A 25,388-nucleotide genomic window follows, 5' to 3' on the forward strand; every position below is an offset into this window, starting at 1 on the left:
GCTATGTGCATTGCTGTACTTGTTCAGGCCTCGCTGCCTGTTTTGTAGAATGTGATCTGGAGATGATCTGGTACCAAATGTCATCAGGGCTTCTCCCACATGAAATGAAGCATAGTTTTGGGTTTGTGACATCGAATGAAGAATAACATGTAGACCTGACACACATCAGGACCTGCGACCCGGCTCCAGCCATTGATTCATAGGAGGATATAGTCCAGCCCTAGACTGTAGGTACAACTAGAGGCGGTCTTCTACTTTTAAACATTACATGTTCGTCCATGGTTCAACCCAAGAATGCAAGAACATGGCACACTGCTCAGCGGCAGCTCTTCTGCTAAGGCGGAGGAGTGTCGCCCCACTTCTCTGCAAGCAATTTAAAATGGAAAACTAAAATGATAATAACTAATGTTATCATTTTAGTTTTCCTTCCTGCTTAGGTGTGGGGGGTGGAGATGGCCAGAGCAGGGGCCAGGGGGAGGAGTGTTAAGCACACTCCAAAGTGCGCAGGACTGTTTGGCCGGCCCTCCTGCGCATTTTGCACGTTCCCCACCATGCTGCATTACACAGCCTGGTGGGGACCACGCACAGCCGCCCTCTCCCAGTCTGAGCACTGAACCATGGCACTTAAACCAATCAAAACTCTGCTGTAAGGCAGCGTTGTGATTGGCCAGGGGATTCTGTGAGGATGTGTGCTTCAGTTTGCGGCACGCAGAAGACTGAGGAAAGGCTGTGGCCGGCAGCACCCAGGTAAGTCCTTTTATTTTAATTCCCTCATCTGCTCTGCACTGCCGCACCACCCCTGTTCAGTAGCAGCCACTACTGACACTGCTGACTACTACTCAAACAACATTGACAGACTGGAATGCGGTTGTCCGAGGAGGGGGTACTACTACATATCCATTACCACGCCCTCCTATACTAAATAATCCTCATCTCCCTCCAAGGGAATTTTGCTCTTGGCTCCCATATCCTAATGCCATGCTGAAGGATATTTATATCAATGGTCATCACATTGGATGCATTGGTCTGGGCATGGCTAGCACTGCGCCAAAACACTTTGATATGCACAATTGGTCCACTGGTTAACATTAGTGGACTGTAAGAGATTGCACAGCATTATCTAACACCTACTGAATTTCTTCTTGCTGAGCTGGATAACAGAAAAGGAATTAATACAATCTATCAATGCTTGGTGAACACTTATACCATTGCTATACCTCCTGAGGCTGTCAAGTAGGAGACCGAATTAAGTTTGGAAATAGAGGACTCCTCCTGGCTCCATATTTGGTAGAGAGTGTCTATAGCTTTGATCTGCACACAATACAAAGAGAATAGCTTTAAAGTTATTATGTCCTGGTACTTGACTCCAACCCGCTTAGGAGCAATGTTTGGCACCTGCCCCCAGAATGCTAGAGATGCAGAACTGGAAAAGGTACAATGATTCATATGTGGTGGGGTTGCGACTTGATTCAGACCATTTGGCAGGAGGTATTGCCAGAATTAAAGATATTACTAGTTTATGTCTACCACTGGTCACCCTACCTATAATACTGGTTAGACAGAAGGGAGAAAACAGGGTACTTATTAACCACCTTATGTGGGAAACTGATCATGCACCTACTAATCGCGTCCCGTTTTACTGTATTTCAGTTTTGAAAGACCCTTCAGACACGCCGGCATCCCCATTGGAGTATGGATGAATAAAGGTTAATCTATATACGCTATGGAAACACTTACTTATATAATACGGGACAGAGTTGCAAAATTTGAGAAAATATGGGCACCGGTCAGGACATGCATTAATCGCCAGGACCAACCTACTGCTAGTCTTGGTCCCAGTTCCCCCGTGGTCTCTACTGCCTCTTCCTTGGATGAAATGTTATAATGCGGATTCATTTTCTTGTAACAACTGGTGAGATACCGTAGGAATATGATGGATACTGTACATATTTAATATATCGTGGTAATGATCCTAGATCCCAGAGGAGTAGAACTTGTCAGACCTGTAATGGACTATTTTGCAACCTTGTAATTTTCTTTTTTTTTCATTTCTGTTTTTGATGCTATTTGGGTTCTTGCATTCCAAAAATCATGTTATGAATTGTTGCGTTCTATGCTTGGCATATGTTGAACTTGATACTATGTCAACTTTTTATGGCAAATTGATCATTGTCGAAAATGAGATATGTAACTAAAAGGTTGGTCAATGCCATCCTTTCCAATGATCCTATGATCATGATGAAATGTTTTGCTATCCAGGGGCGGCTCTAGGTTCATGGCGGCCCTGGGCAGGGAGCGTAGGTAGGGGGCCCCGGAAGAGGGGGTCTGGGTGGGGCGGAGCTCCCCGGAGCTCAGGAAGGTGGAACAGAGTCGAAGGCCGCCAAATCCCTGCCAGGGGCCGCCACGCAAATATGTATCCATCCTCAGAGGATTATTATATTAAGGATATATATTGGCGTGGCGGCCCCTGGGGTTTGGCGGCCCTGTGAAGGTACAGCTTGCACATGCCTAAGGCCGCCCCTGTTGCCATCAACAAAAACCAATAAAACAATTGTTAAACAAATGTGAGTCTTCAACTCTTTGCTAAACTTGAGCAGCGTTGGGGAAGTCCTGATGGATAAAGGATGTTGTTTCATACCCGGAGTAAATTGACAGAAAACCCCTGCTGCCTGGTCTTTATACACCTGGTAGTCTGCAGTCTTCGTCTCGAGAGGCACTTTGCATTGGGTCTAAAGACTTCTATGCACCTAGATCTTTTCTCAGTAGAAAATACCCCTGTTCTGTACCATCATCTAATCCGATGTCTTTGTCTGATAAACTCCAGGTGGTGCTACAGTCCTAGTTTTACAAACACAAACTTGTCTTTGAGTATCTGCATTACTGAACATCTCTTTAAATGTCACTGCTTCCTGAAGCCCTGGATATTTCCCACACTTTAAATTGGACTGAAGATACCATAAATCGTTTCCGTATCAAAATATATACTTAAGCTTTATGCTTCCCTTGGATAATTTCAATTTCATATATTCCATTGATTGCTTCTTATTTTTCCTTGGCTTCTCAGAAGAGATTTGATTTCCTCACATTTCGGGTGGTGCTTCACCACCTGTACGGATTGCAGCAGTCATTGTCTCCACCACCCATACTCCTGGTACTCAACCACCCCCTTAGCTTGAGAGCCTGGCATGCATCAGCAAACTAGTCCCTTGGCCACCAGCGCACCTCTTCACATCAGATTTCCACGTTTAGTGGCCTTTCCTCCTTTCAGACTTTCTTTCAATGATTCTGCACTACTTGTGTTATCCGTACAGTGTGCTCTGTAGCACTTGTGACTAGGTCTGGACTACCGAAATATTTCAAATAAAACAATGGCCAAAAGCCTCGAACAGAAATGAATAGGCTATGATGGCTTTGAGAAGTGGGCCTAAATATAAAGCCATTTAACATCACTATTCTGATCGGGCCTTACACTTCTTAAAAACCATCGCACACAAATTAGTTTGCAAAACTGCACTTTAACGACAGGTGGCCACCAAATTTCAGATTTTCTAATGCACGTCGTTCTCGAAATAGGAACAACAATACGATATGCTTCAGAACTCTACACAAACACACTGCTATTAACTGGATGCATACAACGTGCTGACCCCACGAGTTAAAGTCTGGTAGCACTTAATGAACGTGACCGTGCACGAGTGAAGGCACGAGTCATCCTCGGGCTGAACTTGGCGCGCGGTCGGTCATCTCGTCGTCACGTGTTATGCAGCCCCCGTGATAGAACTGCGCAGTGCGAGGCGGAGGTTAGCGCGCGCGCCCTCCTCCCTCACAGGCCGTTGATTGTGAGTTATTGTAATGGACAGCACTAGTGTCTCGATATCAAATGATCATTGCTCTGCGAGCACCCGGCAATCCACCACGCAGACAGCCGGCCGAGAGAGTAGGAGAGGCGGGAGAGCGCAGAGGCGAGGCTCCTTCCCGCCCCCCGGAGGAGGTAATCTAGGTGAAGGACAAGACTGTTGGGGAAACCGCCCATTCATCTCGCGTGGCGCTCGCGGGCTCTCGGAGGGAGCCGGAGCGAGACTGCGGATAATGCCGGGCCCGTCAGGGGAGCTCACCTCTGACAAGACAGTGGCGGCTCAGCTTTCACGTCGGAATTTAATGAAAATGTTCGGAGTTAACCGAAGGATGCGGGGGGAGCGCGCGAGGAGGACACGGAGAACAATTACACATCTGCTTCACTATACACGTCCTTGGTCTTCGAGACGGAAAAGGGTTTTCAATGTAAGGACTTGCCCGTCTGACCTCACTCGCCCCGAGGCTAGGTGTCGTGAGGGGTCCCTTCAGAAGCCATAGCTTTTCACCCCGCCTCCCCAATTGACTGACTCTAGATAGAGACCGTGTTTTCTTCTCATCTCCATGATATGTTAAGAAACCTTAAAAGATAACCAAATGACCGACCTAACTGGCAGGCACCAGTCTAATATGATTTAATCGCATCAAAATGTAAATAACATTTGAAAATAACTACTGTGAGCAATTCTAAATCGTTTTTCATAGTTCGAAACTATGTCATACTTCTCTTCCTAAAACTTGAACATCTCTTGAAGTATCTCCGAATATTTTAATTTAGAATACGTATTTATTTGTAGTCTAGGCATCTCTATTAGGAACGCCGTACGTTTCACACACTTAAAAACACCGGAACAGCTAATAGACAATGAAATGATTTATGTAACGTATAAAAAAACTTTTTAGAAGGGAGCGGAGTTAAATAGAACCAAGATTACCAAGGGTTGACAGCGAAGGCACACGGTCCTAGGGCACGAGAAAAACAAAACATACCCCTCCCCCACCTCAATCCCAAGTACACATCTACTGTATGGACGGACTGGTAACAAATTAAAAGATTGAAATTCATCGTAAATTGTAACAAAAAGTACAACGACAGTGATAAGCGCGTCAAACTCAGCCATCCATTTCATGTATATCATACACATAACGGCACTCAGGATGTACAACTGTTTGGACGAGTACAGCTATGTATCACTTCAGTGTTCCGCCAGAACAGAACACACATTATTGAGGAAGCGACCTAGAACCAACGCACTTCGAGGTTAAGTCCTGCTGGTATACCAACACCCAAATACAATGACTCATACAAAAACCTGAAACAATCAAATAAGTTCGGATTAAATGACTTTTATATATTTTGTAGGTCATTAAATAAATAAAAAGCTAGTTCCTAAAAAACGTATCATGGGTAAACTTATCCATGCAGGCGACACACAGGCGGAAGGTGGATGAATCGCCTGCTGCCACCTCATCACAAGCAGGCTAGATAGTTCTGACTGACCCAAGAAGATCTACCGCTTTTATTAAGGCTTCTCTTCTGTCTCTCTGCCTCAAGAGGCATTCTTGTGGCTTTGCCAGGAGGCTACGCGTTTATCTGTCACTGGAATTCTGCACATGAATCTTAGCGTAAATTGGAGGCCAAGCAAGTTTCAGTTATACAAAACACACTGGGACCACCAGGTGGCTCGATTAGCTTTCACCTATATAGTCTTAACCATTGAAATAATGTTAATGTAGGCATTAATCACAACATGTAGAACGACAAGCCACCTAAAATGTACTTTGCGCCTATCAATTGTTTCTTATACTACTGGTATGCAGCATGGTCGTTCCCAGCCAGATAACCCGAGACAGAATTATCAGTGGGAATGACGTATGTGGCACCACAGAAAGCACTCGGACAAATGTTAATATACTCCGTGTTCCATTCCCATGTTTAAATATAAGTACAAGAAGCAAAGGCTTTACATTATGAAGGTGGGAGTTTATTTTCATTTACTATTGCTTTCAATTAATAACATAGCCAAGATACCCAACTAACGCTTAGGGAAATGTAATTAAAGAAAAGAAGTACATATGTTTTCTGACATTATTTAAAGGCGCACGTACAAAGTTAAACCAGTTTTTGTAACCTGCACTTACATGGATTTTCAAATTAGAACCACAATTTGCGTGCATCTGCTTTGTCAAAGAAACTGCTCATAGAAATTAATCTGAAAGAGAACAACCTCTGTTGCGCGCATGCACACACATGCTCACACTAGGCAGTGCTCACAATTTGCAGCTTGAAGTTGGACAGAAGTGTGGCAGGTGAAGCTCAAGGCACTTCCTTCATTCACACAGTTATGTGCCAGTCTAATTCTCTAGCTTTCCTTCCCCTGGTGAACACTAAGCTGGCACTCTGAAGAGGAGGTAACAACACCGAGGTGTGTATTGGGGGCATCAGGAGGTCAGTTCCACAAGTATTTTTTGTGATTGCAAATGCTTAGATTTTGAGTTTGTGACCACAACTATGATTTGGAAAATCCTTCCAAAACTGAAAAAAGAACTAGGTTGTCACCAAGTCTGGTACTGAAAGCTCCACCTTTGAATCAATTCTCTTGTGAAGTTCTAATTGCTAGAGGTGGAATCCATCTTATATCCCCAGTTCTTGGCAGCTGCCCTCTACCAATTAGAATAAGTGCAGTGCTCAGCTTTTTTGGTATGAGGCATATAGGTTGGAATTGGTATCATTGGCATATTCCTGCACGGAGGAAGGAGGGATGTTATTGGGCAAAGCAAGTCTTTCCTATCACATTTCACTGGGTGGTGTTATGAAGATATGCCAAAAAGCAGGTTTCTCTAAAGTTGAGGCTGCTATTAAAGCAAGTTTTGTCTATCCCAACCATAAAGCTTAACGGAGAAGAAAGAAGCGGAGGATGGAACATTCCTTTTTTGTGGGCAAGAGCCATCCTCCCTTTTAGCAACTCTTTCACACAAAGTGGTGTTTATGATAATTTAGCAGCAAAAATGTATCCTCAATGGTGTAGGTTATCAAACCTCACCAAAAAAAAATAAAAAAATTTAATTAATTGGAGAGTGGTTGTAAATCACGTTCTGAATCACGATAAGTAAGTGTTGCAGTAGCAAATCATAGGTCCTGAAGAAAGCCGCTTCCAGGCTGAAACATGTCTTTTTCTCCCTGCAATTAGGGAGAAGACACACCATCTTCCTCTTAATTAATTGGAGAGTGGTTGTAAATCACGTTCTGAATCACGATAAGTAAGTGTTGCAGTAGCAAATCATAGGTCCTGAAGAAAGCCGCTTCCAGGCTGAAACATGTCGACCAACCAACATACATGGTGGATAGTAATTCCTTCAATGCTATCAGCATACTGCTTTTAATAATACCACTTTGACGGTCAGACCCAATAAAGTTTTTTATGTCATCAAAGTAGGTATTTTTAAATCACGAGGATTATTTTCCTTTTCTGCTTTTTCTTTTGAGCACTGCAACTTTTGCCCCTTCCGCTCACACACTGTCATCTGCTGGTTGGATGCTTGATCCCAGGGTCCGCTTTTAGGCAACCTCAGACTCTCCCTGAGGAGGAGCCTACAGGACACCTTTCTCCAACACTGAATAACCCAGATGACGAGATTCCACTTTTGAGTTGGCTGATGGGTACTTTTCCTATACTTTCAGACTCTGTATCTTCTCTGTCTCACTTCTCTGGCATGACACTGTCATTTGTTTAGATCAACTGTGTGGTCTGAATATGAATACGGGACACAATTAGGTTCCAGTAGACTCTTGATACCCAGACTGTAAGTACCTCTCGTGTTTTTTGCTGTTAAGTTGGGGGACTAGGTACTTTTTTGGTCTATAAACAATCTCCCCTCGGACCCTCCACCACCCCCTTTGTCTATTTGTATCAAACCTCACCCACAATCACTGCGTTTATGATCACTTTTCTGTTCAATATCACTTTCAATTTTCCATCCACTTACTTTCCCATCCGTTCATACACTCACACGTTCCAGTCCACGCAGTCACTTTCCTGTCCCATCCACTCACAGTCGCTGTCCCGTCCACTCAGTCAGTCAAGTCAGTTGCTGTCCCGTCCACTCAGTCAAGTCAGGCACTGACCCGTTCGCTCACAGTCAGGCACTGACCCGTTCGCTCACAGTCAGGCACTGACCCGTTCGCTCACAGTCAGGCACTGACCCGTTCGCTCACAGTCAGGCACTGACCCGTTCGCTCACAGTCAGGCACTGACCCGTTCGCTCACAGTCAGGCACTGACCCGTTCGCTCACAGTCAGGCACTGACCCGTTCGCTCACAGTCAGGCACTGACCCGTTCGCTCACAGTCAGGCACTGACCCGTTCGCTCACAGTCAGGCACTGACCCGTTCGCTCACAGTCCGGCACTGACCCGTTCGCTCACAGTCCGGCACTGACCCGTTCGCTCACAGTCCGGCACTGACCCGTTCGCTCACAGTCCGGCACTGACCCGTTCGCTCACAGTCAGTCACTGACACGTTCGCGCACAGTCAGTCACTGACACGTTCGCGCACAGTCAGTCAGTCACTGACACGTTCGCGCACAGTCAGTCAGTCACTGACACGTTCGCGCACAGTCAGTCACTGACACGTTCGCGCACAGTCAGTCACTGACACGTTCGCGCACAGTCAGTCACTGACACGTTCGCGCACAGTCAGTCACTGACACGTTCGCGCACAGTCAGTCACTGACACGTTCGCGCACAGTCAGTCACTGACCCGTTCGCGCACAGTCAGTCACTGACCCGTTCGCGCACAGTCAAACAAATTCACAATCATTTCTGTGTTTGAGATCACTCCTGGGGACAAACATGTTTGCAGATGCTGGAGGGTCTCTGAAATTTGATATAAGGAAAGTAGGCATCTTTCCTGTGGTGTATCACCCATCAGAAAAACAGTACATTCACTATCACCAATCTTATCCTGTTTCCATGCGTGTGAAATGGGGGTACCCACAAAGACTAACCTCAAAATCCTTTTGTGGTCTCCCCATAGTAGGGGACTCCAAGGGTAATAAGGTGCACCAGAGTAGCAATTCGATGGGGAATACAATTAAGGGCATGTTAGAATAAAAAAAATATAGGGGAATATCAGAGGAAAAATGGCAAAAAATATGAGACGTGGCTGGTGGCCAGTACAAATACAAACTTCAAACAAGTATATGAGCAAGTTTGCTTCATCAAGGCATGTCCAAAGAACAAGAGAAATATTGCCACAGAATTAACTTTCTTAATTTCTGACCCCTATGTTAGACTGGTGATGGGGTCATCATCTTTAGGATTAAGGGATGCAAATTCTGTGTGTATTCACCATTCGAAAAAAGTAACGAGCCCACACTCATGGATATGTACGTATAAGGTATTTCTATAATACAAGTAGAGCGTTGTACACGTTCAAAGACAACCATAAAGTCAACAAGCTTTAGGAGAGGTAGCTGGGTTATGAACAGTTAATACATCCTGATGTTGTGTTCTCAAAAGAGGTGGTTCTTAAACCCTTTCGTATTTAGACAGTCTGTTGGATGCAGTGATATTGTTCCAGATCCTGGGTAAATCTATGGAAAAGGCCTGATACCTTGTTTTTTTATACTTCTTAGTCTGATGGTGTCCTGGCTGTGGATGTGCCCAGAACCATCAGAGATGTGAGCTTCTCTTTAAGATCATCCGGGGTTCTGGTCTTGATAGCTCTGTAAACGATGCAGGTGTGTTTGAAGATAGTGTGGGCCACCAAGGGGAGCCTGTTGAGTTCTATCATGATGAGGGTGATGTGATCATACTCAATAAGAGCCATGCTATTATGCACAAGTCTCAAGCTAAAAGCAAAATCCCTTGGACTGTTGCAAGTCTGATGTAGGGATTTAAAGCGCCAATTAATTTTGTTGCAACAGATTACATTGAATCTGTGTATATTGTTTGTATTTAATGTGCTGTTGTATACAAAATTGACAGGGTTTGTTTTTAAACTCCGTATGTTATCATCCACTCCCGGATCACTGCATTCTTTCCACACTTCTATTCATACCTCATCACAATGTTATGTTTTGTTTATAATACTTGATATACTGCAGACGAATCACACCCAAAGGTGTATCTCGGTGCGTTCCTGATACAGAGCAAGACAAACAAACTAGAACAGCCAGGTCTTCAAAAGTTTGTAAAATCTAACAAAGTCCGTACAATAGCGAATATGGAAAGGTAGTTTATTCCAGTGAAAAAGGCAAGGTAAGACAAGGACAGGCCACCCAATTGCGAGCCGCTGGCACTGAGAAAGGCTTTTGCCTTGGTTCGAAGAGGTCTAGTGGGGCAATAGGGGATGAGTTTCCTTTCCAAGTAAGTAAGACCCTGGCCAGCCAACGACTTGTACGCAAGACAAAAAAGTTCAAACTAGGATTGCTTCCTGACCTGAAATCAGTGCAGGGCTCTTAGAGTTGGAGCTGGTGGAGTGCCAGGAGGAAGATTACATACCAGACGTGCAGCTGTATTCTGTACCACCTAGAGGTTTTTAATTGTACTCCTGGCACAAGGGGTGGGACCCAGTTCAGATGGCTACCAGTCTGTGTACCATAGTCTTTGCCTTCCTAAACAACAACATCTCGGTTTATCACCAATCAGCTGGACTAAAATGGGAATCAACTCTCCTGAATGTTGCACGACTCGCATTGTCACTGGTGGTTCACAGTCAATCTTATAGCCATCAGTGAAACCAAACCCAAAGTAATGTAAGGCAGTCACAGGGCTGTTTTTTTATGGAATACTTGAGATCATCCAAAATCTAGCTGACAAAAGCACCTGGAATACAAAAATGTTTTGCCATGTTCAGAATGATATCTACACAAATACTTTCTATTAGATGATCACAACAACTCACGACTCCCCTTGCAAAGAACACCATAAACATATTATTTCCAATGCATTAACTGCAGTACATGTGCTGTATAGTACAGCAGTTGATTGTGTGCATCTTGTAGATCTCACCCTTTGGGCAAGACGAAGATTAAAATATGGCGTTTTTGGAAGTACACGCCAATAGCAATATTGCAAGCATCCATTGGGCTTCACACAATACCCATCACCTCATGTTCAGGCGTATTGCCAGGGATTACCTTAAGACTAACCCTACCAGATGGCTTGTGCTCAACAGTAGGGTTCAGGATCAAAATCAGTTTGGTTGCCTCAAGCAAGACTTGTATCTAATAATACGACAAACATGCCAGTCCCTTCCTGAACAAAGGGCAAGATATAGGGAGGGAAACTTCTCACTCACCAGCAACTGCAGCATGGACATTATTCTTTTCAATCAGGAGATATCGAGGACTTTCTGGGAACCAAGGGAGTAGCAAGAGTTGTATAAAAGTGGGTACAACAACAAGAGAAAGGAAGAGGGGCCAATCTGCATCCTGAAATTAAAACACACGAAAGGAAGTATTACACTGCAGACACTCAAAACAGTATTCAATGAAAAGTTATCTTTATCATTTTTTAATGCAGAGGAAAATAAAAGGACTGCTCAAGATATAATATGAAGGAAGAAAGGAGACAATACAACAGGGATAATTAAAACATCTGAACAATACCCAAAAGCAGATTGCATTTGATTGGGAATAATGGAAATACAAAGCCATAGTACAGAAATCAAACTTTGCATAGATTACTTAAGAATTGAACCATCCAATTGTTAAGAATTCAATTCACATTTGAAAAGGAAGGCGTACCTATTACCATAGCTCAGTGCGCCTAGTGAAAGTCAATGTTCCAATCTCAGTGGGTTTGATCCTTGAGAGTTTCCTTAAAATGACTACCCTTAAGCTGGTGATCAGTAACCCATCTTGTGGACATGAACAGACCATTCGGTTTTTAATATGTGCTTTGAAAATAGTAACATTTCTGATTAGGTTATTACAAAGGTAGGTGTAGATTAAAGACTGAATCAGATACGACGCTCAGTAATCTTTGCAGACCCAAGTTATGAAACCATATTCCAGCCAGAAGCTTTAAACAGATTTTCAGATGTAAGCCATTTCTTACAACTCTCATTGCCTGCTTCACCAAGTGGTACTTTACTTTGCAAGGCAGCATATTTCGCATAAAGCATTACTAACCAGAGGTATGAAGATAGAATGCAGAAAAAGTGGATCAATTTGTGCACCATCTTTATGCAGAACCTATGCTATTGTGCAACCAAACTTAAGTAATACTTAATTTCACAAAATACTGAATAGTAGTGGGTCACAATGTGACATGCCTCATGGATATTAACGAGGTAGGTCGTAAATCACAATCTGCTTCTATTCACTGCCATCACAGGGATGGTGGGCTGCTGGAGTGAGCAGGCCACCACTGCCTGTGTTAGCCTTTAAATAAAGCAATCTGTTTTTTACAATACATTCCATTTTCCTCAAGTAGGATACATTGAGAAAGAACAAAGTTTCACAACCTAGAAGTAAGCAGTGGTCCAATGGACTGCTGCCTACACCTATATATTTTTGTAGTCAATATTCATGAAAGGGATGGGGTCCTTTAAGGACCCCGTCCAGATTGTGAAGGGGTTGGCACTACCTTTGTGAAGTTGGTAAAATAGGTTTTGCGACCGTTGTTTGATCGCTAAACATTACATCCATTGTGAATCGCTATTTGGAAGGGATGCCTCAAAACATACCCATTCCAAATATCAATTCAGTACGTACTCGCAAACCCAAATTGTGATTCAGTAACATATTACCGAATTACTATTTGGGTTTGGTAGATACCAAAAACTTATTTTGTGGTCTCAAAGACTCCAGTTAAGTGAATTGGAGCCTTTGCAAACATAAAAAAGCTTAGTACATCTGGTGCCAAATCAAAAGCGCAAGAAGCCTATTTAAATCCTCTAACAACTAGTGACATAAATAAGCCTCACTAACCCCCTACAAAAGCATCATCTAGCATGCCTGCTTGGAGTATTCAAGGGTGTAACTCACTACCATCTACTTGCCAGTGCTGCAAAGTTACTGTATGGAACCATGCCACACCCAAGGAAAACAATTTATTAAATAACTACTAGAAATATAGATTAATGTATGTATTCATGCTAAAAAAAGACATATGTTTTAAAAAGTGTAAATTAAATAGACTAAAAGGTGCTACACTTTGTATTCTACAAAAAGAACAATTGATGGACAGATTGCAGAACAAGGTCATACATTCACTCCAGTACAGAGATCTGGGACTAAAGCCATCGTTTTTTTGATCACCTTGCCATTCCAGTTTGGACCTAGCCATATGCAAATCAGTCTTGACCCTGCGCCCAGCGGGAATGGGAACAGGCCAGCCCGAACTGCGAGGCCAGGTCCTCCCTGGACTGGAAACAAGCATCCTAGGACTGTGAATAGCAAGATTTATTTAGTTTTGTAACTAGAGGTGCGCTATTTAAAGATGGTATCCGAGTCTGCGCATGGTTGGAAGCTCCCGAGGGCAGCACAAAACACTCTTGTGCTGTTTACTATTGGAAATTAATTTCTTTCGTTGTAGCACAGTCGTGTCAGAGTTGCCTAGCTCAGTCACCGTTGGAAGCCATTTTGAGGCCAGGCTACCCTTTGTGTGGTTTTTATGCGTTTTAACTGTCACCTTTTATTTGAGTTCACTTTCATCTACCAGTACGTCTTCCTGGTAGAGTAGCCTGCCAGAAGGGAGGGGAGTTGCTGGGCTCTAGTTTGTTTTTTGTTTCTCCCTTGTGTGTTTTTTGGCGTTCTTCACCTTTGCCACGCCCCCTTAGAGGTGAGCTATTTAAACAGGGTATTTCTGCATGTGCGCCGGTCGGTGCCCTGATTAAACCAGGAGCCAGGACCCCTGCCTGTGTGCTCTAGCTTTTAAGCAATATTCATCAGCAGAACTCAGGCTGTTAGCAGCCTTGCTCCCTCATTCTTCTATCAGACACTGGACCTGGATAGCAGGATCCAGGCACGTGAGAACTGTGTCTGAGTTTTCAGCGACATTGGCCTCAGTCCCAAAGGTAAGTGCTGACCTGAAGTCAAAGACTACTTCTTTTGTAAAGGGTGGTGAGCCTCCCCAGGTTTTATTCAAAGCTTTTTTCTTCTCTTTAAACGGTTGCTCCCTAGTGCAGCACAAATTCGAATGGTTTGACTTTATATCTGATCATGGTCCTGGTGAAATTTTCTTGACTTAAACATGGCTCTCAGAAAATTGGGAGACTGACATTTTGACAGCGGTCCCGCCACGTTATAGGTTAGCAAGGCTGGATAGGCAATTTCAACGTGGTGCGGGTATTGCTATCATTTTTAAACCGTTCCTAAATTGTAGCTTTACTACAGTAGCCATAGCCGGCTGCAAGGCTGCGCTTTTCTCCCTGACCTATTCAAATAATCTTACCTTTGCAGGGATTTGGATATATCGGCAACCAAGTCCTGCTGCTAGTTTTAGCTCTTCTTTGACAGATGTCTTGCCCACACTCGTTCTACACTTTTCTTACTTTACAGTGGTTGTGGACATTAATCTTCACTGTGAAGATGCGTGTCCTCTAGCTTCAGCAATTGTAGTGAACTTAGCCAGTCTTCAGCTGCCTCAGCTGGTCTCTGGGCCTACACACAAGTGTGGGCATACGTTGGATTCTATTTTTTTCTAATCTTGTTGATTTAGTAGTCAGGCCACCCCTGCTGCTGGTCTGGTCTGACAATGAGCCTATTCTCTTTTGAATTTCTCACAACATTCCTTTGAAGGCTTCTTTTGGATCTAAGCAGAAAACTCGGAGATTGGCTAAGGTTACCTCTCCAAATTTCACCACAGTGCTCGCTGCGAACTGGCCTATACTTGATAGCTGTCCCACTGTAGCCAACACAGAGGCTGGTGACTGGATTTTGGGAGCACTGGATCCATTGCACCAGTGGTAGAGAAAATGGCTCGCAGAACTGGACCCATGCCGGATTGGTTAAATGAGGAATTGCCCATACTTAGGACAAGCTGTAAGTGCATATGGATTAAGACTTTTTATATGATTAGAAGGCGGTCTATCGATCGGTTTCTACAATCCTACCATGGTTGCATCAGGCTGGTGTGGTGTCAATTTTATGCAAATAAAATGGAGATGGCTCAAAATTCCTCCACAGCGATTTTCTCTGTTGGCAAAGCATGAACATCGCTGGATCGAATTTCTGCAGTAACGCTATCATCGGAGGAGAGCCATGACACATTGGCAGATTTCTTCTCAGTTAAAGTAGCCACCATTTACTCTTCTTTTCCAGAGGCAGCTAGAAATGTCCTTTATCGTGACACATGGTTTGAACCTCCTAATGAAAGAAATTGCCTGCTCCAGTTTAAACCCATCGGCGGGGAAGAGCTGAAGATGTGCATGTCTTCTATTAAGTCGGGTTCTCCTTTTGACTACTCCTAGTATCTTGGTGTGGGGCTACCAAACTCTTTCCTGTATTCAAGGAATTGCTTAGAGTTCTTTTGAAGCTGCTTAGGTACCTCTTGACTGGAAACATTTCTTTACTTCCTTTTTTATCTAAAGTGGCTGAAAAACACATCAATCAGCAAGTGTCAGGTTTCATTGAGGAGAGGGATCATTTACACAGAACACAATCTGGCTTCCGCCCTCGGTACAGTACAGAGTCCGCTCTATTAGCTTCAGAATCCATGCGTCAGAATATGGACATTAGGGACACTGCAGCTCTACTGGTACTAGACATAAGTGTGGCCTTTGTCACTGTATCTCACAGCTGCCTCCTAGAGCAGTTTTGGAGTTACAGTGTTGGCCATAAAGCCTTAAGGTGGCTGGCATCTTTCCTGAATGGACACACTTTCCAGGTCCACCAGAAGCCTTTCTGTTCCAATGTGGTTCCTCTGTCACAGGGGTTCCACAGGGCTCCTTGCTGAGCCCTAACCCATTTAATTTGTAAGTCTACCCCATCAGACATTATCGTGCGACATTACTTTGAAATACTATACCCAGTTGATCATTAACTTGTCCCATTATTCTGCTGCTGCTGCCGACGCTCCGAGGGCTTGCTTGCAAGAGGTGTCTCACTGGATGGGCCTAAACTTCTTGAAGTTAAACGCAAGTAAGACGGAGGTCCTGATCCTTGGCAAGCAGCCCTCGATATAGTCCCCAGCTTGGTGCTTCAGTCTCTGGGTCCCCTTCATCAGCCTAAACCCAAGGTCAAAAACTTGGGTTTATGGTTTGCCATCAAACTCACTTTCGAGGGTCAAATCACAACCTTAGCGAGCAAGTGTTTTGGCATTATTAAATCTCTTAAACATTTTATTAATCTTCTACCGATCTTAGCCCAGAAGACAGTGATTCAGGCTTTAGTGACCTCTCAGGTGGACTACTGCAACATCTTATATCTGGGAGTTTTTCAGGCTAGGATCAAGAGACTCCAATCGAGTGCAAAACTTGACGGCTCGCTTTCTGCTCGAACTCCCTAAGTGTGAATCTATGGGTATGGCACCTCAGAAACTGCACTGGCTCACGGTGGAGAAGCACCTCTCTATTAAAGCCTACTGTTATAGGAGTCATAGAACATTTGGGCTACTTACCTGCATACTCTTCTCACTTTTTACTCTCCTAAGAGGTGCCTCAGGTCCTCAGAGGCACTATTAATCCAGGTGCCCAGAATCAACAAAGCTCGCTCTGGCGAAATATCTTTTCGCTTTCTTGGATCTAAACTCTGGAATTCTCTTCCGCTGCAGTTGAGGCCATCTCTGTCATAGACTCAGTTTTGGAAAAATCTGAAGACCTGGCTTTTTTAAGCTGCTCACCATATCTGCTTTCTTCAGTTGCCTCGGACTTCTCAGGGCTGGGACACTTCTATTAGGAGTAGCTATGCGATTTATAAAACCCAAATTCATTCATAAGATTTATGTGGGAAGAGGTGTTGTACATACACTACGAGTATATTTTGTCGGAGTGTTAGTAAAGGGCCTGCGAGTACATCATTATATATTTTCCTTAGAGGTTGGGAATGTTATTAATTGCCTTATTCCTAAAAGGACTAGATCATTTCACAATGCATTTGAGGGCCCCACCTCGTGAAATACTCCTCATGTCATGTCAGGAGAGTACCTCAGTGAAAACTGAAATGTACTAATAATTGAAATGAAAGGAAATTACCTAATTGAACATCCATCATCATTTTATTTATAAATATTGTATAATAAAATGAAAGATACAAGATTCCACCTACCACAATGCTATGGGCCTTACTAAAGAAAATTCACGTGACAAGTTATGTGCTGCTCTGTGAGTGCTACTTTAAAGGACTATCCCTGGAAGAGATTGTGTGAAGGGAGACTATCTCGTTCACTCACAGTATGTACTATAGTTACTTATCAAATCACTGGTCACAAACTAGTTTATAACGTTCACAGTCTTTTTATTAAAAAACATATTTGTTAAAATTTCAGTATAGAGTCGATTAGATTCTACTGAAAACATATGAAATAAAAACATCTCAGACTATACAATAGATTAAATAGAAATTTGAAACATTTTCACATTTATACAGCATATCAAAGGAAAACAGAATACATTCTCTAAGTCTTCAACACAATCCTACCTATGACAAAGAAGAACTTTTATAAAAAGAATAAAAAAGGAAAAACCCCTACTATAAATGGAACACCTAATGTTGTTACAGATTGTCAGATTCAATAGCCTACACAATAACTCATTCGGATTTCCAGTATTACATTATGCAAAATATCTGGAATCCCCTGGGCTTGAATTCTATTAGGAACAAAAGCGTCGACACGTTTCGGTGTATCAGCCCGTGGATGTGGTCACACCTTCATCAGGACAACTCAAATTTGTTTGGGGTCATCTGATTAATTTTTATTTGCCGACAGGGTATTTTATTTTTTGACATACCCACCCTTTTTCCCTTCCTCGATTATTATATATCATAAACAAAATGCCTTGAACTAGAATAGAGGGTAATAGATACGAAGGGTGAATAATAAATGGACCAGAGAACAGTAAAAAAAGAAAAAAAAAAATCGACCCCGAGGCCAATAATAATCGAGGAAGGGAAAAAGGGTGGGTATGTCATAAAATAAAATAAAATACCCTATCGGTAAATAAAAATGTCTAGCAGGGCACATGGTGGAGTAGAAAACGTTAGATTTTAACTAATATAACTGACATGAGAATTCCACAATATCAGGCAACTTAGAAGAGTAGTATGACGGTTGTCTCATACCGATGAGGGACATAATGATTCCTCAGAAACGGTAAACTATGTGACTCACCTCCCCCACAGATCTATTGGAGTGCCCACAAACCGTTATCAAGAGGCGAGGGGTGGTCCAGTAACAGAAGAAAAATCACGGGGAAGGAAAACCCCTAACAACAGGAGGTATGTATAGAATCGACTAAACATCTAGGGCCCACAAAGGTTTGAAATAATGAAATACAACTAAAGATGTTTGCCCATATTGTTTTTTATCAGGGGTTCCCCTTTTGAAACAGAGTGAGGATATTACCCAGAAGCTCTATAACCGGCTTTTAACTAATGAACCAAGGAAATTACATCTACAAACCTACTTTAAGAAACATCGGTAATGCAAATATTCGTAAATTATGCTCATATATATATATAAAATTAGGCAATATGAGGCCAGACTAATAGTTATCCATACTTTTACATACTTTGTCATTAGATCAAATCAGAGCCAGTATCGAATCGATCAAATCCAGTGTCTGACTGTATGTGGAAATTGTGTAACACAGACGAGAAAGCCACAATCCTTAATTAAAGGTCAGTATACCTGAGGGAATGGTAGTATAGATATAGCAGAGCTGGTCACCGACTATATTATTATACTATGGGAGGCCGTTCCTTTTCTATTTTTGGCCCTAAATATTGGAACTCCCTCCCACTGGCACTAAAGTTAAAGACCAACTTACTACGCTTCCGTAGGGCTCTGAAGACACTACTTTTCACTAAGCGTAGCCAATAGTTGGTTGTGGCCTCAAGTCAGGTGCTGCACCGTCCTTTCTTCTACAGTCTATCCCTGGCGCCGGGAAACCCACTGTGGGTAGCTGTGCGCGATAAAAGCTTAAATAAATAAATAAATAAATATTATAACGGAGGGATCAGTAAATGAACATGTGCAATATGATATAGAATTCAGAGAGAATGAGAAAAATCAAGGTAAAGAAAATAAGTGTGATGAAATCATTTGAATAAGTAGGCCAACACTGCAAGAGGAATGTATATTTGAATGCACACAGATACTTAATATAGTGCTATAAATTAACTTACAGATCTGTGGTAATAAAGTTAGAAGATGATGTCGAAACACAAAAGTTATAATATACTGATTGATATTTCTCTAACACACAGAAAGGATATCTGTTAAATGAATCAGATGACCCCAAACGCATTTGAGTTGTCCTGATGAAGGTGTGACCACATCCACGGGCCGATACACAGAAACGCGTCAACGCTTTTGTTCCTAATAGAATTCAAGCCCAGAGGATTCCAGATATTTTGCATATTGTAATACTGGAAATCCGAATGAGTTATTGTATAGGCTATTGAATCTGACAATCTGTAACAACATTAGGTGTTCCATTTATAGTAGGGGTTTTTCCTTTTTTATTCTTTTTTATAAAAGTTCTTCTTTGTCATAGGTAGGATTGTGTTGAAGACTTAGAGAATGTATTCTGTTTTCCTTTGATATGCTGTATAAATGTGAAAATGTTTCAAATTTCTTTTTAATCTATTGTATAGTCTGAGATGTTTTTATTTCATATGTTTTCAGTAGAATCCAATCGACTCTATACTAAAATTTTAACAAATATGTTTTTTAATAAAAAGACTGAACGTTATAAACTAGTTTGTGACCAGTGATTTGAATAGTAACTATAGTACATACTGTGAGTGAACGAGATAGTCTCCCTTCACACTATCTCTTCCAGGGATAGCCCTTTGACTTTACATTGTCTTAAGTACCCTGTTCCCTGGAACTTGTTGGGGTCTTCTCTCTTTTCGTTGACCTGAGTGCTACTTTAACCTGCTTTTATGGCAGCAAACATTGGTCTTCATTTATGTGAAAAAATGCCTTGGGTCAAAAGAAGAGGAAGTATTTAACAGACGAATTGTCATTTCGATTAATCATTGAAAATCACGACATGAATCTGTTACTACTTAGCTGTTGCATCGCATACTGCTCTTAACATGTGTTGGGAGATATCTTGAAAATGCATTGTTTTGCTTGTTTTTGATAAAATTATGATGAAATAATGAAGAACCTAATTTTTTTAATGTTCGTACAGCTGCTTTCTGATAGATACATCTGCCTGTGGATTCCTCACCTTGTGAATATCCCCTTGCGTCAGCAACATTCGGAAATTCTTTTTTTCGTAGCCTCGCGCCGACGTGGACTACTGACGTCATAGAGACACGACCTCACTCGCGACTCCGCTGACGTCACCGACGCCTATAATAGGCCCACGCCGGCGTGATGACATCAGTTCCTTTTTTTCCGCGTCGTCGACGCTAACGGTTATCAGGAATCTCTGTAGCCAACGGATACTTTGTTGTCTATATTGTTACCATTTTCTGCTTCTCTGTATCCTGTATCTTCGACAATGTCTTAAAAAAAGACCGGCTTCAAGCAATGCAGAGAATGCGGCAAAATGATGTCCATTACCGACCCACACAGCGACTGCATCTGGTGCTTGAGCTCGGACCATGATGTGGATGACTGCTCTTCGTGTAAGAAGATGAACCCGAAGGCCCTGAGGGAGAGAGAGGCGAAGCTCCTGGTAGCTAAGATGAAAGCTGGAAAGGAGAAATCGTCGAGGTCCCGTTCTTGAAGGGCGAGGTCGAAGTCAAGATCGAGGTCGAGATCTAGATCTCGGGGGACGTCATCCTCGAAGTCGGCTTTGGATCATGTTTCAAAGAAGAGAAAACATAAGAAGAGGCGACATGAATCCCGACGTCGTTCTGGTAAGGAATCGAGGTCGGGGTCACCGAAGAAGGTACGTTCGAAGGTGGTGACTCTTGAAGTTTCGGATCCAGAACCTGAAGGTGAGGCTTCTCCATCTGAGTCTCTGGCGCCGTCTCCGGCTCCGATTGCGACTCCGGCTCCGAATCCGTCTCCGAATCCATCTCCGGCGCCGTCCCCGGCCCGAGATGAGGAAGAACTTAGAGAGGATGGGGATTCCGTGCCTATAAAATGAGCCGAATCCTAGCACTCCTCGAGACAGGCCTGAGGGTTTTCAACCGCCCTTTCCTGCACCAGGCCAAGACCCATCTGCGTTTCTCAATGCAATGTATGGGGTCTTTTCAAGGGCGTGGTACCCCTCTGGTGCACCTTCGGGTCCCATGGGTCCTCTAGCTTTTAACTTAAGAGTTCCTCACTCCTATCCTCTGGCTCCATTTATGCCTTACATGCCGGCCCCGACACCGCCGTGGCATTTTCCACCTCCACCGAAGCCATCGATGCCGATCCCGGCTTCGCCTGCTCCGAATCGGCCTCGAACACATCCCTCCGAGCCATCGAGTTAGATTCCGACGTCGATTCAGAATCAGTCGGAGCCGGTGGTGGATCCGGTGGCAAAGCGTGTCAAGATGAGATCCAGAAGAGAGGCTCAACGACTTTTGGAGGAAAGGAGGTTCTTAGATTCACAATCTGACATTGAAGAAGGTGAATTGGATGAAGATGATTTTGAGGAGTTGGCAGACGCAGGAAGTCTGGATTTCTTACCCTCAGGCTCTAGTACACCCTCTAAGGATGTTCAACCCTACCATTTAATTATGAGGAAGGCTGCCGATCTCCTTAAATTAACTTTGCCTACTGCAGAATTCAAATCTAATATTTTGACTGAAGTATTGCATTCTCCAAGTTCAGTGGTGGAACCTTTTCTTCCTTTTAATGATGCTCTGACAGAGCCCATTTTGGAAGTATGGAAAAAACCTTTGTCGGCTCCTGCTGTCTCTAAAGGTGTAGCCAGAAGATACAGGGTTGCCCCTGAGGACCCTGCCTTTTTAACATCTCACCCTTCACCGGAGAGTTTGGTCATTCAGCTGCATGTTCCAAAAAGAACGTTAGTGCTTTCCCTCAGGTTCCTTATGAGAAGGAGGCAAAGAAGCAGGATCAGGTGGCAAAGAAGATCTTCTCCTCTTCCAGTATGGCATTAAAGTCATCAAATGCCACTTGTTTGATGGGGAGGTATTTACACGCACTCATGGATTCTTTGCGTGTTCTTGCTCCAAAAGTTCCTGATGACAGCAAGAAGGACTTTGAGGAAGTCATCTCTGACGCTCAGGCGGCGGCTCGTCAGGTTATTCAGAGCGGCCTGGATACTGTAGACTCTGTGGCGCGCATTATGGGCACTGCTGTCGTTACTAGGAGGTCCGCCTGGTTGAAATCTTTCGGCGGATGTTCAGGCAACATTGTTAGATCTTCCTTTCGATGGTTCTGGCCTCTTTGGGAAGAAGGCTGATGCGGCCCTTGAGAGGTTTAAGGATAGTAGAGCGACTGCCAAGTCTTTAGGTCTTCAAATGAGAGGTTCTTCGACTGGCAGAAGATTCAGGGGATTTGGTCGCTCTTCCTTTCGGAATTTCCGGCAAGGCCAGCAGCATCAACAACCACAACAGCAGCAGCAGCAAAACTCCTTATATAGGACATATAGGGGAAAGCAGAGAGCACGTCCTCGTGGACGTCAGGCCTCTTCCTCCTCCACTTCCTCCAACCCTCCAGCCCCTGAGAAGCAGGCCTAGATCCGACATTCAGGATCATGTCGGTCCGGTTGGGGGCCGGCTTACCCATTTTCTACAAGATTGGGAATCGGTTACATCAGATCTTTGGGTTCTCAATCTTGTAGAGAATGGATATGCCCTTCCCTTTCGGGAATTCCCTCCCAATTTCCCTCCTTGCCAAGGGTATTGCTCCAAGGAACATCTGTCACTTCTGCAGGAGGAAGTGTTGACTCTGATAAGAAAGGGTGCGATAGAGGTGGTCCCAGAGCAGGAGAGAGGTCAGGGATGCTACTCCCGGTATTTCCTGATTCCGAAGAAGGATGGCAGACTTCGTCCAATCCTGGATCTCAGGATCTTGAATCTCTATCTGAGGCAGGAGAAATTCAAGATGCTCACCCTTGCTCAGGTTCTTCAGGCGCTGCAAGAAGAAGACTGGATGGTGTCGCTCGACTTGCAGGATGCTTACTTTCATATCCCAATCCTGAAGTCGCACAGGAGGTATCTCCGTTTTACGGTGGGATCGCAGCACTACCAGTTTGCGGTCCTTCCGTTTGGTCTTACTACTGCACCTCGAGTCTTCACCAAGGTGATGGCAGTGGTGGCGGCGCATCTCAGGAGATCAGGGATTCCAGTATTCCCTTATTTGGACGACTGGCTGATCAAGGCAGAGTCGTCAGAGAGAGTGCTCCATCATCTGCAAGAGACAACCCAGTTGTTGTACAGGTTGGGTTTTTCGATAAATGTGCCCAAGTCTCACCTGGTGCCCTCCCAGCGCAACCTGTTCATAGGTGCCGTACTGGACACAACCGTATGTCGTGCATTCCCTCCCCCTCAAAGGATTCGCGACATTCGGGATATGATTCCTTTATTTTACAATGGAGCGGTCATTCCAGTCCTGAAGGTCCTTCGCCTGCTCGGTCTGATGGCTTCATGCATTCTGTTGGTCAACCATGCACGCTGGCACATGAGGGCGCTCCAGTGGTGTCTCCGCAGGCAGTGGTATCAGCACAACGGAGATCTCAGAGAGTCAGTGAGGATCTCCAGAGAAGCTGCAGCGGATCTGTCTTGGTGGGGCGTGGAAGGCAACCTGTCTCAAGGAAAACCTTTCCAACTGCCTCCATCGGTGGCCACAGTGATAACGGATGCCTCCACTCTCGGGTGGGGTGCTCATCTGGGGGATCTGGAGGTCAAGGGCCTTTGGTCTCCAAAGGAAAGGTTGCTTCACATCAACCTTCTAGAATTACGGGCGATACGTTTAGCGCTAAAGGCCTTCCTCCCTTCCCTTCGCGGTCAGTCAGTTCAAGTCCTGACGGACAACACAACCGTGATGTGGTATATCAACAAGCAGGGAGGAGTAGGGTCGCAGTGTCTCTGCAGAGAGGCCCTGCGTCTCTGGTCCTGGGTTCAGGACCATCAGATTTGTCTGATGGCAAATCATCTGGCCGTAGTGTTGAACGTTCGTGCAGACAGTCTCAGTCGGCAGTTCTCTGCCGACCACGAGTGGAGGCTTCACCCGGAGGTGGTTCACGACATCTTTCAGATGTGGGGAACTCCTCGGGTGGACCCGTTCGCCACTTACGAGAATGCGCACTGCCTGTCGTTCTGCAGTCTCCAGTATCCGATGCAAGGAGCCTTGGGGGACGCGTTTCAGTTGAGTTGGAGAGGTCAACTCTTTTACGCGTTTCCTCCCATACCCTTGATTCCTCGGGTTCTGAGGTAGATTCGCCAAGACCGGGCCCAAGTCATATTGGTTGCCCCGGACTGGCCAAGAAGGGTGTGGTATACAGATCTTCTCCACCTCTCCTCTCACCCGCCGCTCCGTCTCCCTCTCAGGGCAGACCTTCTCTCTCAGATGGAGGGGCAGGTTCTACACCCCCACCTCCAGACATTGCACCTTCATGCCTGGAGATTGAACGGGGCAACCTGAATTCCTTTTCCCTCCCGCCTGACGTTGTGGATGTCATCTTGTCAGCCAGGCGTGACTCCACTAAGTCCATCTATTCTTATAGATGGTCGAAATTTGTCACGTGGTGTGGGGAAAGGTCTATTGACCCTTTGAAAGCCCAATTGTCTAATGTTCTCCAGTTTGCCCTTTCTCTGGCGCAGCAGGGGCTTGCGGTTGCCACGGTGAAGGGTTACCTTTCAGCGCTGTCGGCATTTCTCTGTTTGCCTGACCAGCCTTCTCTTTTTAAGTCTTCTGTGGTTTTAAGGTTTTTGAATGGTCTCAATAATAAGTTCCCTCCTTCTCCTTTTATTGTGCCTCAGTGGGATTTAAATCTTGTATTGACCTTTTTGATGGGTGCTCCCTTTGAGCCTCTTCATAAATGTCCCATGAGGTTTCTTACCCTTAAGACAGTCTTCCTAGTTGCAATAACCTCGGCAAGGAGGGTTAGTGAGCTTCAAGCTCTTAGTTCTAAGCCCCCATTCCTGACCATTCATGCTGAACGAATGGTTCTTAGGACCGGGGCTGCTTTTCTGCCTAAGGTGGTAACTCCCTTCCACCTTGGTCAGTCCATTACCCTTCCTACCTTCTATCCTCCCCCTCACCCTTCCAAGGAGGAAGAGAGACTGCACCGTCTGGACCCTAAGAGGGCGGTGTCCTTTTACTTGGACAGATCCATGGACTTTCGCTTGGAAGACCAGCTCTTCGTTGGATTTGCTGGCTGCAAGAAAGGAAGAGCGGTCCATAAGAGAACTTTATCGAGATGGATCGTCCTCTGCATAAAGATCTGCTACTCTTTGGCCGGTAAGGAACCACCAGAGGGTATAAGGGCTCATTCTACAAGAGCTAAGT

At 44.3% G+C, this 25,388-nt stretch overlaps 1 protein-coding gene across 2 annotated transcripts in view; it reads right to left on the reverse strand.

Moving 5' to 3' along the window:
• The window catches only part of LOC144753492 (solute carrier family 2, facilitated glucose transporter member 9-like), a 349,607-nt gene that overhangs the window by 125,786 nt on the left and 198,433 nt on the right, over window positions 1–25,388 (reverse strand). For both annotated transcript variants that reach the window (XM_078641162.1, XM_078641163.1), the window contains exon 6: window positions 11,155–11,287. In XM_078641162.1, coding sequence (XP_078497288.1) covers window positions 11,155–11,287 — 133 coding nt within the window. The remainder of the gene's footprint in view (window positions 1–11,154; window positions 11,288–25,388) is intronic.

Source organism: Lissotriton helveticus, chromosome 5_1 (genome assembly GCF_964261635.1).
Source record: "Lissotriton helveticus chromosome 5_1, aLisHel1.1, whole genome shotgun sequence".
Lineage (NCBI taxonomy): Eukaryota > Metazoa > Chordata > Amphibia > Caudata > Salamandridae > Lissotriton > Lissotriton helveticus.